Source organism: Olea europaea, chromosome 13 (genome assembly GCF_002742605.1).
Source record: "Olea europaea var. sylvestris chromosome 13, O_europaea_v1, whole genome shotgun sequence".
Taxonomy (NCBI): Eukaryota; Viridiplantae; Streptophyta; class Magnoliopsida; order Lamiales; family Oleaceae; genus Olea; species Olea europaea.
This window is the reverse complement of record NC_036249.1, coordinates 5,121,916-5,134,190: the sequence shown is the minus strand read 5'-3', so window position 1 is coordinate 5,134,190 and position 12,275 is coordinate 5,121,916. Positions and strand designations below refer to the sequence as shown.

Here is a 12,275-nt window from a genome sequence, read left to right as displayed (position 1 = left end):
GGCTCGTCATCATTTACTGGACTTCTAGAGAGAGTCAAACCATTTAATAGCCATCGTGCTTAGAATTTGAAATGCGATTAATACTGGATGTTTAATATTTTATCTTTAGTTTCTATTTAGTTATTTTTAATATTATTGCAATTAATATATGGCAAGGAGTCGAACAATAATGGAAAAATTGATCGATCATAATTATAGATAATAACTTAGTACGCGTATTGCTTCTCAAATGACACATACAATCTCACCCGATAAGTCACTATTTTATTAGTAAACTAAAACTTTAATTGTTTATAGTAAATTGGCACGGTAAACATCAAATAAAGTAATATTTTTTAACATATTGCATTTGTTTAATGTTAAATTTTTGGTTTTGATTTCAACATATTAAAATTTAAGAATCCGTCAAGACCGGATAATAATACTATCTTATTTATTGTCATCCATTTCCCCAAACTTTTAATTTTCTTTCGTAAAAAATATACCAATAAGCACTTAAATGATAGTTAATTATATGAGATCCTTCACAATATTAACCATTTCAGAATTTGTATTCATTTTAACAAATCGTTCCTAGTTTAGAACTAACTTTATAATTTTTAGAGGTGGATCCAGGATTGAGCTAAAAGAATTTGCAAGTCGACTACGATGTATCAAAAAGATTTTTATACACATGGACTGGACCCGACTACTTAAATCGAAAATATGATCGTCTCTTTGTGCATTTTTGATTATTCTATACCAGCATTATTATCGATTCAACACTGTTAGGACAAAATAAAAGTAAAAATCAAATCGTTTCAAACTGATTTAATTTTAACAACAGAACCATATAAAATAATTTTTGTTTCCGTAAATTGAAATGGCTATTAAATCTCAATTACCTGACCAAAATAAAGCTGGTTAAAAGGTCAAACCCCATCGTTGCAAGTTGTTCGATATATATATATATAGAATTCTATTATCATGCGTCTTCTCTGTATCTATATCTATATATATATATCGATATAGACAAACAGTCGGGCACTGAATACAAAAATCAAAAATTCGAAGAAGTTTCCGACAACGTTCCTTGCAGTCTTCTTGTAACCTTTTCAAGTCTTCCCCAGTTCCAATTCCAATTTTCCATTTACTTTTCTTTCCTCGAAGATCAAAGCTTTTTAGAAAGAAAAAAGAATCTAACTTGCACGAATTTATCTATAAAGAAGAAGAAAAGACGCTATAGAATTTGAATTCTTGATTGGTACATGCAAATTCTCCACTGCAGCGGCGGCGAAATGGGTTCGAGCCCAATTGGGTCCTCCTCCGGTGGCGACGGGTGGTGCAGGTGGCGGTGGCACAGAAGCAAGAGCAATAGCAATAGCGTTAAGAATGGAAGTAATAATTGTAATGAGAAGTGCGTTTTATCTTCAACTTTTGCGTATTTTTTGTTTTCTTTTCTGGTTTTGGGGTCTATTGGGAGTCTATATGCGCGGTTAATGCTCACCGCTAATGTGCGCGGGGAGGCCTCCCTGGGATGCCAAGAGGACAATGAGGGCTCATGGTCTATCGGTGTTTTCTATGGAGATTCTCCCTTTTCTCTCAAACCCATTGAAGATGTAAGTCATATTTTTTTGCTTTTTACTGTTTAACATGTAGTACTTTTTGGGAGGGAGAGGAGAAAAAATAAAATTTAACTCTTCATGTATTTTAATTACAAATAAATCTTTTAGATTTATTGATGTTTTCTGTTTTGTGGGTTTTTATTTTTCTTCTAAATTTTCTAAATAATGGTTGATGAACATTTTCTTGGGCTAAAAAAATGTTTTAAATTTCTTCATAATCCTGGGTCTTGTTTTATCTTGTTATGTATCAAAAATGGGCTTACAATTGTACCCGGAGGTCGAAATTTTAGTCTTAAATTCTTGGTTTTTCTGACTTATCTCCTCCATTAACTTGTAACTTTAGTGATTTTTTTCTACCTGCTTCCTTGGATGAATTCGAAATTTAGGCAAGTTTTAAGTTTTGGTTAATGTTTGAATATTTCTTGATTTTGTAAATAGATGTTGATTATGGGTTGAAAATTGAACTAACTATACACAGATCCGAATATGTTTTCTGTTGCTCGGCTTTAATTTTAATCTGTTTGGGGCCTTGAAGATCTGGATTACTAGCTATAATTCATCAGTTCTTTTGAAAACTTGGAGGCAGGTAAATGTATGGAGGGATAAGAGTGCAGCTTGGCCTGTAGCCAATCCGGTTGTCACTTGTGCTTCACCTTCCAATGCCGGGTTCCCCAGTAATTTTGTTGCTGACCCTTTTCTTTATGCACAGGTGATTTTTTATTTCATTTATTTGATTGTCATGTGTAAAAGATTCGTTAGATCTGCTCTTCAAAAATTTAAGAGGCGTGCTACAGGGAGTTATCGAAACAGGGGGCGCTGCGCCCCTCGTTTGGACAACTCCCTGTCCAAGAAGAAAAATTCAAAATGTAATTTTGTGGTCTGTACTTTATGTATTCATGTCCGTGTGCATATTTGCTGTTAGGAACTGGTGGCAATTATTTTAGTTATAAGATAAATTGGTGGGTGGATTTTCACTTCCTAGTCCTGTATTATTTTCAACTTTCCTGGTTTAATCTTTGATGTGATTCAATGATGAAATAAGAAACAAAAGAAAATATTAGAATTTAGAATCATTTGGGCCAGGAGACATTGCTACAAACACTATATTAGAATCATATGCAAATTGCAACACTCATCAGTGGGAAATGGAGAAATAGAGAGATCAGATTATATGTATGGGCTGAAGATTTCACTCGCAACCGCTTGTGGTGAATTCTGAGGGATGAATTAGGCCTAACCTCACATTGTACTGTGTGTGGTTTTTGTAGGCTATACTAGTGTTCAATGGGTTCCGAAACCTGAGGAGGTAGGTAGGAAGGAGCTTTATCTGTTTCTTATCAAGAAACTAGGCGTGGTTTCGATTTGATTGTTATGCCACAGGCCCACAAGGACAAGAAGTGTAGAAGGACCAAGTTAAGAAACTCTCGAGATGTCAATTGATGAGGATCATTATTAAAATGGAACATTATTGGCAACGAGCTCATACACATAACAATCTGTGGTTGTTATGGAAAGTTTTTGTTTAGTGAAGTCAAAATATTCCCATAGAGAAGCCTCTTGACAGAAAGAGTTAGGTATCCTTGTTTGTATTTGGATTCGATGTTAGTGGACAAAGGTGGAATGTCACTTCCTATTATGGCCATCAGTTATTTGAATGAGAACTTAATGAAGTGAAATAAATACATACATATACCGTTCAACTTGGAGAAATATACGCATAAATGAATGCAAACGTATATGCATACATATATCGGGGTATTTGCTTGAGAGTAATGAGTTTGTTCAGAATAAAATCATTCGCAGTGAAAGTAGAACTTGTGGATGTAGATGCACAGCAGCAAAAGGATCAGGAGTGAAAAATTGAAATTTTGGATAATTATTTCTATAATTTTTTAAATATTTGGATATGAAAACCAAAAGGCATTCTCAGACTTAACAGGCTTATATTGTCTTGTTTAATTGGCTTGTTGCCATTTGGAGGTTTTGATGTTTTCCAGATTTTATCAGGTGTTCAACAAATATCTGTGTGTAAGTATGTTTTAGTCATCCTTCATTATCTAGTATTTTCTTGTAGGCATTATAATCAATAGATATTAATTCTATTATATCTATGGGGCTCATGACCCATATGTCAAAGATGCAGTTTTCGGGTTTATAGATATTAATTCTATTATGTCCATAGGAATCATGACCCATATGTCAACAATGCGATTTTTGGGTGGAGATGAACTTGAATCTTCTCAAGTTTAAGGCTGATGGAACATAGATGAGTAACAAAACTTATGAACTTCGGGAAAATCTGAATTGAGTGGTGGAGAATGATCATGTAGCCAACACCAATTTTTTTGGAAAAAATTTTGTTTTTTGTTGTTGATCTAGAGCAGAAGGACCCTCTTTTTTATGAACTCTTAATGCATGTTTGATCCACAGTTTTAAACGGCAAAATGAACAAGATATTATCTTCTTTTTCTTTCCTATTTATGTCTAGTACTATCCAGTACTCCTGATTTAATACGCTAACTTTGATGATTTGAAATTTAATTTTGTCTATCAAAATGGAAGTTAATGTGCTTTAGTAGGTAGCCAATTGGATGATCCAAAGTTATTTGGTTTCCTTGAAGTCGGTGTGTATCAATTATTAAAATTCCTTGTAATTGATTAAAAACTACCGGCGTTATGCAAGCACAACTTACCCGTATGAACTGGATGTTTAATTGTTCTCACTGCAATGTCTTTATTGTGTCTAATTAATTTTTATGATTGGGAGATGATGCCGACTTTTAAGTATATCAATAGTAATTTTCTGGATAGTTATCTGTCTTATCTCATCCCGCTCACAGGAGATGGTCTTTTTTTCTTAGTCCTTGTTTGCTAGAAATTAAAATAAGATTTTGATAAAAATTGATTGAATGTGTGGTTGAAAAGTTGTGGATCCTATGAAATATGTGGTTAAAATTAATTGTTGATATTGACTTAGATTTTAATAAAAAAATTTTAAGGATACCAATCAGGGGCTTAATGTTTGTTACAAGTATCGGGTTTCTAGATGTTGCTTATCTAAGCCATGACTAGTTCTTGAACAAGGAGTTGAAAAGATGTTTTTTGGGAATATTTACATATGACCTTAAACATTTTGTCTTTTCATGAATATGATTCTGGTGTAGTATGTTTGCCTCCATCTTCTGTATATATATATAATGATTTCATGTAAACTGAAATTGTGTGCTCTTAACGTATTATAAATTTTACTAGAGTAGTGGTGTCCCATTTGTTGTATCTCTTTGACTTGGTAAATAACTTAAATATGATGTTTGACAACATGATTCAGGGAGATATCCTTTACCTTTTCTATGAGACAAAGAATTCAATTACAATGCAAGGTGATATTGGAGTTTCTCGAAGTACTGATAAGGGAGCAACGTGGCAGCAGTTGGGTATCGCCCTCGATGAAGACTGGCATCTATCTTATCCATACGTCTTTGACTACGATGGCAATGTAAGATATCAATTCATTGAACAGTGAAGAAACAAAGGAAACCCAAATTTCCAGAATCTAAAAATATTCTACTCTAGTTGTACATTTTGGTTAATTTTAATGTAATCCCAATAATTTAATTTATTGATTGACTCACTATTGTCATTGTCCTAATTTTTGGTTTTTTGCAGATATATATGATGCCCGAAGGCAGTCAGAAAGGGGATCTTCGTCTCTATCGAGCTATTGACTTTCCTCTAAAATGGACTCTGGATAAGATAATAATTAAAAGGCCTCTGGTTGATTCTTTTATCATTCCTCACGAGGGAAAATTCTGGCTCTTTGGGTCAGACCATAGTGGTATTGGCACCCAAAAAAATGGACAGCTGGAAATCTGGTATAGTAGCTCGCCTCGGGGTCCTTGGAAACCCCATAATAAGAACCCTATACATAACACAGACAAGAGCATGGGTGCTCGGAATGGTGGCAGGCCATTTGTTTATGATGGAAATCTTTACCGCGTTGGTCAAGACTGTGGTGAGACTTACGGGCGGCGTGTACGTGTCTTCCGAGTGGAAGTTCTTACCACTGACGAGTTCAAAGAAGTTGAAGTTCCCTCTGGTATTGAAGAATCGAGTAAGGGACGGAATGCTTGGAATGGGAGCTGCTACCATCACCTTGATGTACAGCAGCTAAGTTCTGGTGAATGGATTGCTGTTTTGGATGGGGACAGAGTGCCGTCTGGAGATGCAAATCGTCGTCTTATTCTCGGGTTTGTTTCTGTTCTAGCCGTTGCTGTGCTTGTTGTACTTGTGGGCATGCTAGTTGGGGCCGTGAGGTGCATAGTACCCTTAAGCTGGTGCCCACATGACATGGGAAAGAGAAGTGACGCTTTCTTGGGATTGGAGAGGTCAAATTTGCTGTCTTCCAAGCTTAGACTTGTTTGCAGTCGGTTGAACAGAATGAGCTGGATTCTTCGTGACAGAATAAGACCAAACACGTGCACCGGAATTTTTGTCCTTGCTTTAACAGTTTTGGTGGCTGTCGTGTTAACCTGTGGTGGCATTACATATATATACGGTGGTAGTGGTGCACAAGAACCTTACCTGCTCAATGGTCACTACTCGAAGTTCACTTTATTAACAATGACATATGATGCTCGGCTTTGGAACTTGAAAATGTATGTGAAGCATTATTCGAGGTGTTCCTCGGTGCACGAGATAGTTATTGTGTGGAACAAAGGAATACCTCCAAAATCAAGTGATTTCGACTCGGCGGTGCCAGTAAGGATAAGAGTCGAAAAACAGAATTCGCTGAACAATCGATTTAAGATGGATTCATCTATAAAAACTCGAGCAGTCCTTGAGCTCGATGATGATATTATGATGACTTGTGATGACATTGAACGTGGCTTCAGGGTATGGCGTGAGCATCCAGATCGGATTGTTGGGTTTTATCCTCGGCTCATAAATGGTAATCCCTTGAGGTACAGAGGAGAAAAACACGCTCGTAAACACGATGGTTATAACATGATATTGACGGGTGCTGCTTTCGTCGACAGTCAGGCGGCTTTCAAGAGGTATTGGAGCAAGGAAGCCGAGGTGGGCAGGGCTTTAGTCGACAGTTATTTTAATTGCGAGGATGTGCTTATGAACTACTTGTATGCGAATGCAAGTTCTTCGCCGGTAGTTGAGTATGTGAAACCAGCATGGGCACTTGATACATCAAAATTCTCCGGCGTTGCAATTAGCAGGAATACACAAGCTCATTATGGGGTCAGAAGCAGTTGCCTGAGGAAGTTTTCGGATATTTATGGGAGTTTAACACTTCGAAAGTCCGAGTTTAGCAAGCGGAAGGATGGTTGGGATCTATAGCAATGAAATCCAACATCCAGTTAAATATAATACCTGCTTTTCTAGTTTCTTGATTTCTCTTTTTTCTTCGTGTAATTTTGTTTATACAACTTGTGCTACCTGCTGTTAATTTTGCTTTGGTGGGATTTCTGTGATCCCCAGTTTTGATCAGTTAAACATTGGTTCAGATGAGAATTGTATACTATTATAGTCCTTTTTCCTGGGAATTATATGCCGTCTTTGTATAATTGTATAGTTGTAATAAGATGGTTTCTATTTTAACTTATTTTCAACGGTTTCGTTTGGGAAAATTTCCTTCTTGACTCATGTCCAGGTCGTCTCGGACCTCGTTGGACGGGCTGGTCAGTCGATCGGTTGGAGAAAATATGTTGCCCCCAATATGTGATGTTTCTTTTTCATCCATTCTTCAAAACTCTGGTTGAATTGACGGCGGTGTTTTAACCGTTACAAACAACCTTTCCTTTGTGTACGATCGCTAAAACTTTGTTATAGTAAATCTTAGTTAGTACTCTTCATGTGTCTTCATCCTTGTTCGTAAGTTACTATATTGATCACGTGTAAGAAATATTTTTTTGAAAAATTACTTTAGTATCATCTTAACAGTGTGGAAAAAGAATAAAAAATTTAAGGATTTTTTTTTTTTTGGGGAATGACATTACATTCTAAATAAGACAATCTCTCTCGTTCTAAAATAAGAACAAAGAAAACTTACAAATATACAGTACACTTTGAAGTAGTTCTAAGTAGTCATTAAATGAACATAATATCGTAAAGCTGCGTACTTTCAAGGCTTTCACAAGAATGATGACAAAATTTAATAGTTCATGGTCCATGACTTGTAACGTATCAATCTCGTGATAAAAATGATTATTTCAATAAAAGCAGTAGTTTGAATTTATATTTTGGAATTTTCCTACAATTTGTTGCATAGAGACGAATCCCTGTTTCGGAATTATGGTTTTGAAAATGGAGAGCACTACACATACAGGCTGAGAGTTTACATATTTTCTACAAACACTCACAAACAGGGGTGGGTGGGTGTTTTTGAAGGTAAATTTCTCTCATCGTGTTAGTAATCTGTAAAATTCCTGTGAAATCCCAACCTGTACATATAGCTTTAATCTTTGAAAATTACTAGCTTGATTGGTACTTGCACAATATATAGAATATTAAAATTTTGTTAATTGAAGTGTCGAATCTTGTCTAATAATTTTTACTGAACATGCCAATGATGGAATAATCGAAAAATTCATGAAAAGTTGACTCTATGGACTTGAGGTAATTACTTAAGGGTGTCGCCAGTGATATTTTATAATTAAAGTTTGTTGTTGTACTAAAAAGCTACATTCATACCATTATTCTTCTTTTCGATTGCCATTTGAATTCTTCGTAACATGTGAGTCTATGAGACTCTATTTGGCTCGTACGTCGTATCATACTTCTCCTTAAAGTAAGAGAAAAATTAAAGAAATTATAATATAGTATTTTGAGTCACGTCACACAAACCTCATCAAACTTTAAAATGTTACGGAACATCGTTCAACTTTATCAAAATGTTTTTAATCCATTACTAAATTGAAGAATTGGACATCAATTTATATCACTTGTGAATTCCGTGTGCATGCGAAAGAACATAATTCTAACAAGTGAAGAGTGCTAGATATTTTGACAAAGTTCAAATCATATTGCAGGAATAATTAAAATTCCAATAAGATTTCAAAATTAAATTATTTTTGGAACAATTAACTCAAATGTTGAACCCCAATTTTTTGTATTATGCTACTCAAACAAGGGCTTTTGACAGGTTCCTGATAGGGGCTGAGGTGGTGCCATTTGAAACTCATCAGCTCCTATCACATGCCCCTGTTCAAGTAGTAGGGTCTCTCTAAGGCATCGTTTGATAGGCCAAAATTTTCTAGGGAAAATTGAAAATCAATTTCAACTTTGAGTTTTAATGGTGTTTGATACCATTTTTTTTTTTTTATGAAATTACATTTTCTAACTTTTCTTGAGAATTGAAGTTTTTTTTTTTGTTTTGAGAATTGGTTTTCCCACTTTTCTTTAGCCCCTTTTTTTTTTTTTTTTTTAAATTTTTGGTTTGCAGTGGAAACAAATTCTAAAATTTATTGTAAAAAAATATTTCTTTTTAATTGACAATTTCTATGTAAACAAAGCTAAACGAACACCCGAATATAGATGATTTTCTTGATTTTTTTTTTAGTTTTGGGTTTTGGCAATGGAATGAAATTTCATTCCCAATGCCAATAAATTCTATCCCTTTAATTGACAGTTTTCATGTAAAATAAAGCCAAATGGACACAAAAAAACACTTTAATTTAAACATTTTCACGTGAAAAATTATACCAATCAAACACAATAATTTACAATTCTCAGGAAAATAATTTTCCATCAATTCAATTCTTTTGAATTTGTTTTATTTCCATTCAAATTATATTTTTGCAATCAAACGGACTCTAAAATAAATTATACCAATCCAATGCCTGAATCTCTGTGATGCCACTCTGTCCCACTTCCAAATCCCATAGATAACATCGCCCTCTTCACTGCCCCTTTGTAGGGCCCTTTATGTAATTTCATATCACAAATAGATTATTGAAAACAAAAATGGAACAAAATTACAACAATAATAGTAATAGCATATATGAATAAAATGAAGAATACAAAAGAAATTATACCATTCTACCCATCATTCTTTCCCATGTGATCTTCAATCCCCAAATACACATAACACCTTCCCATTCATCCCCCTGTATCGTTTTTCTTATTTTAGTTTTTTGGGACCTTGAAAAAATCATAAAGATTGGACCTTTTCAGATAAACATATGTATTTTCATACACACAGAAGAAAAGTATACACAGTCACACATACATACAAATATTCTAAGAAACCATTCACTTTTTTCGGGTTTCTATGAAATGGGGTGGTTGCTTTATGAGAGAAAGAAGGAGAGATAGAAGATATATAAAGAGAATCTGATCTGATGTGAGATGGGTTTTTTCCTTCTGTAATTGTTTCTGTTATTCAACGGTCTTCACTTTTCCTCTCATTGAAGGCTGTGAAAAAAAATAAAAACCTAATTCTTGTTCCAAGATTTTCTTTTTCCCTTGAGAGAAATCTGAATGCCCTATCTTTAAAGGGGAAAACTGTGCATATATAGAATGTATAGATACAGTGCATGTAATATAGATACATGCATGTAGGGGTGGTGAGGGAAAATAATGTTGGCATTGGTGGGTGAATAGGGAGTAGCGGCGAATAAAATGGAGAATGAATTTGAATCAAAGCTGAGGATTGAAAATAAAAGTTCAGTATCAAATAATAACCAAAGTCCTCAGAGATCTAAGAGCTTTGCATTTAGAGCACCCCAGGAAAATTTCAGCATCCAAGACTTTCAATTGGGCAAAATTTATGGTGTTGGTTCTTACTCCAAGGTTCAATCTTTTCCTTGCTGTAATTTTATGTTTGCCTTTGATGTCCTCCGTGTGTATCTGTAAAATGATCTGCTTAGATTCATTTTATGAGCCATTCATGATTTTTGTTCATTGTTGGTTACTTAGGTGAATAGGTTATGAATTCCAAAAATTGATGTTTTGTTTCATTCACCCCTTTTACATCTATTCTCCCCCAACTGAAAGTTTGATGTGTTGAATAGCTATTTGAATTTGATGTTTTATAACTTTTCTTTCTTTCTATGGTTTTCTTCCAGCTCAATTTGACTTGTGACTGGAACAATTACATTATTTCCAAATAATAGTAGCTTATTAATCTAGAAGGGGAATTCTTACTTGAATATTTTATGGTGGCAATGTGGTTTTGATTAGTATGAAAGGAGACCTTGTGCAGGAGATACAACTCTGTATAAGCGGTGCTAAAAGCTCAAATGTGCAATCTTAGGAAAAGTTTCTACGTTTCAATTGTGAGTATTGTCTTTGAGATGTGAATATAGATGCCAGTTGCGTAAAGGAGACTGTACTGAACTACAAAAGTAAAAGATACCAAAATCTTGTTTCTTATAGTCATATTGTCTAGTCCTATTCAATACCGAGTACTAAACATCCTCCGAGAGTCCTTGTAGTTAGCATGTAAAATGAGAGAAATGGTCTAATATACAAATTGGTGGCTCAGAGTAACAATATCAGCAGTGAAATCAAGAAAAGGGTAAGCATATTTTCTTGAAAGATCCTATTTTGCCCTTATCTCCTTGAATTTGATAATCTCATATAGATCTTGAGTAGATTGAGCATTACCAGAGTCATGATACCTTAAAGACTTAAACTGTGAATCTATTCTTCACCCAGAAGCATTTCATGTGCTACTAGATAGTAAATTTTTTGTCAAAAGATGAGAAGTAGCATACAAAGTAGAAGTTTTCATCATGTTGGTTTTTCTTCGTCATTAATGTATACAATCTTACGGCAGACAATGAATTCGCTTCCACAAATGCTACAAACATTGACCAAGTCAGTTTGTCAAACTAGTTCCAGTCATTGTGCACTCAAGTGATCTCATTTTTCATTAACTTCACACAACCTTTTTGGGTTCTTTATTGACCATCAAGAATAAAACTCCATAAATTATGTTAAATTTGAAAGATGGCAAACCATTGGTTGGCATTGTTACTAACACTTTGTGTGCAAATGTCTACAGCCCAGTCCTTGATAATTTTCCATCATCCTGTTCAAAGTTAGATGTAATTATTCATTTTCTTCGAAGCTTGTTATTGTCTAACTTCTAATCTACGATTTCACCAGGTTGTCAGAGCAAAAAAGAAAGACACTGGAAATGTCTATGCCATGAAGGTCATGGATAAAAAGTTCATCACCAAGGAAAATAAAACTGCTTATGTAAAATTGGAACGCATTGTATTAGATCAGTTAGATCATCCGGGGGTAGTGAGATTGTTTTTTACATTTCAAGATAGTTGTTCTCTTTGTAAGTCTTCTTGTCACATTACTCCGATGTTCTTTTGTTAAGTTGGCTGAATTTATTTGGACATGAGCATAACATGTTCCTGCATTTTATTGTATTTTGAAGACATGGGACTTGAATCTTGTGAAGGTGGAGAACTTTTCGATCAGATAACCAGGGTAAGTAGAATATGACAATTTCGAAGCATTTATTTGTTTCTCTAGCAGTATATTGTCAAAAGTTTTAGGGTGAATGCATCATGAAAGTTGTCTTTGGATTCGTAACTATTTATTTACCAATGTTCTCTTAGTTTTATAAGAAATGAATAGAAGAGAAGAAATTGGGAAAGGGGAAAATGAAATGGAAAATTGGAAGTTGGATCCCCCCCCCCC

The 12,275-nt window shown here is 34.6% G+C and overlaps 2 protein-coding genes across 2 annotated transcripts; both read left to right on the top strand.

Annotated features, from left to right (window-relative positions):
• Positions 1 to 1,011: 1,011 nt before the first annotated feature.
• Positions 1,012 to 7,218, top strand: LOC111407376 (glycosyltransferase family protein 64 protein C5). Its single transcript, XM_023036796.1, has 4 exons — positions 1,012 to 1,598; positions 2,191 to 2,313; positions 4,933 to 5,100; positions 5,271 to 7,218. The coding sequence occupies exons 1-4, from the start codon at positions 1,248 to 1,250 to the stop codon at positions 6,951 to 6,953; spliced, it is 2,325 nt and encodes a 774-aa protein (XP_022892564.1). The 5' UTR covers positions 1,012 to 1,247; the 3' UTR covers positions 6,954 to 7,218.
• Positions 7,219 to 9,630: 2,412 nt separating this feature from the next.
• On the top strand, positions 9,631 to 12,114 carry LOC111407375 (3-phosphoinositide-dependent protein kinase 2-like). Its single transcript, XM_023036795.1, has 3 exons — positions 9,631 to 10,406; positions 11,727 to 11,907; positions 12,010 to 12,114. Exons 1-3 carry the CDS (start codon positions 10,236 to 10,238, stop codon positions 12,075 to 12,077), a joined length of 420 nt encoding a protein of 139 aa, XP_022892563.1. The 5' UTR covers positions 9,631 to 10,235; the 3' UTR covers positions 12,078 to 12,114.
• The last annotated feature ends 161 nt before the right edge of the window (positions 12,115 to 12,275 follow it).

Coding starts and splice junctions, on each gene's coding strand:
- LOC111407376 (XM_023036796.1), top strand. CDS start 1,248: ATGCAAATTCTCCACTGCAGCGGCGGCGAAATGGGTTCGAGCCCAATT. Junction 1,599..2,190: donor CTCTCAAACCCATTGAAGAT/GTAAGTCATATT, acceptor ACTTGGAGGCAG/GTAAATGTATGGAGGGATAA. Junction 5,101..5,270: donor TCTTTGACTACGATGGCAAT/GTAAGATATCAA, acceptor GGTTTTTTGCAG/ATATATATGATGCCCGAAGG.
- LOC111407375 (XM_023036795.1), top strand. CDS start 10,236: ATGGAGAATGAATTTGAATCAAAGCTGAGGATTGAAAATAAAAGTTCA. Junction 10,407..11,726: donor GTGTTGGTTCTTACTCCAAG/GTTCAATCTTTT, acceptor CGATTTCACCAG/GTTGTCAGAGCAAAAAAGAA. Junction 11,908..12,009: donor TCAAGATAGTTGTTCTCTTT/GTAAGTCTTCTT, acceptor TGTATTTTGAAG/ACATGGGACTTGAATCTTGT.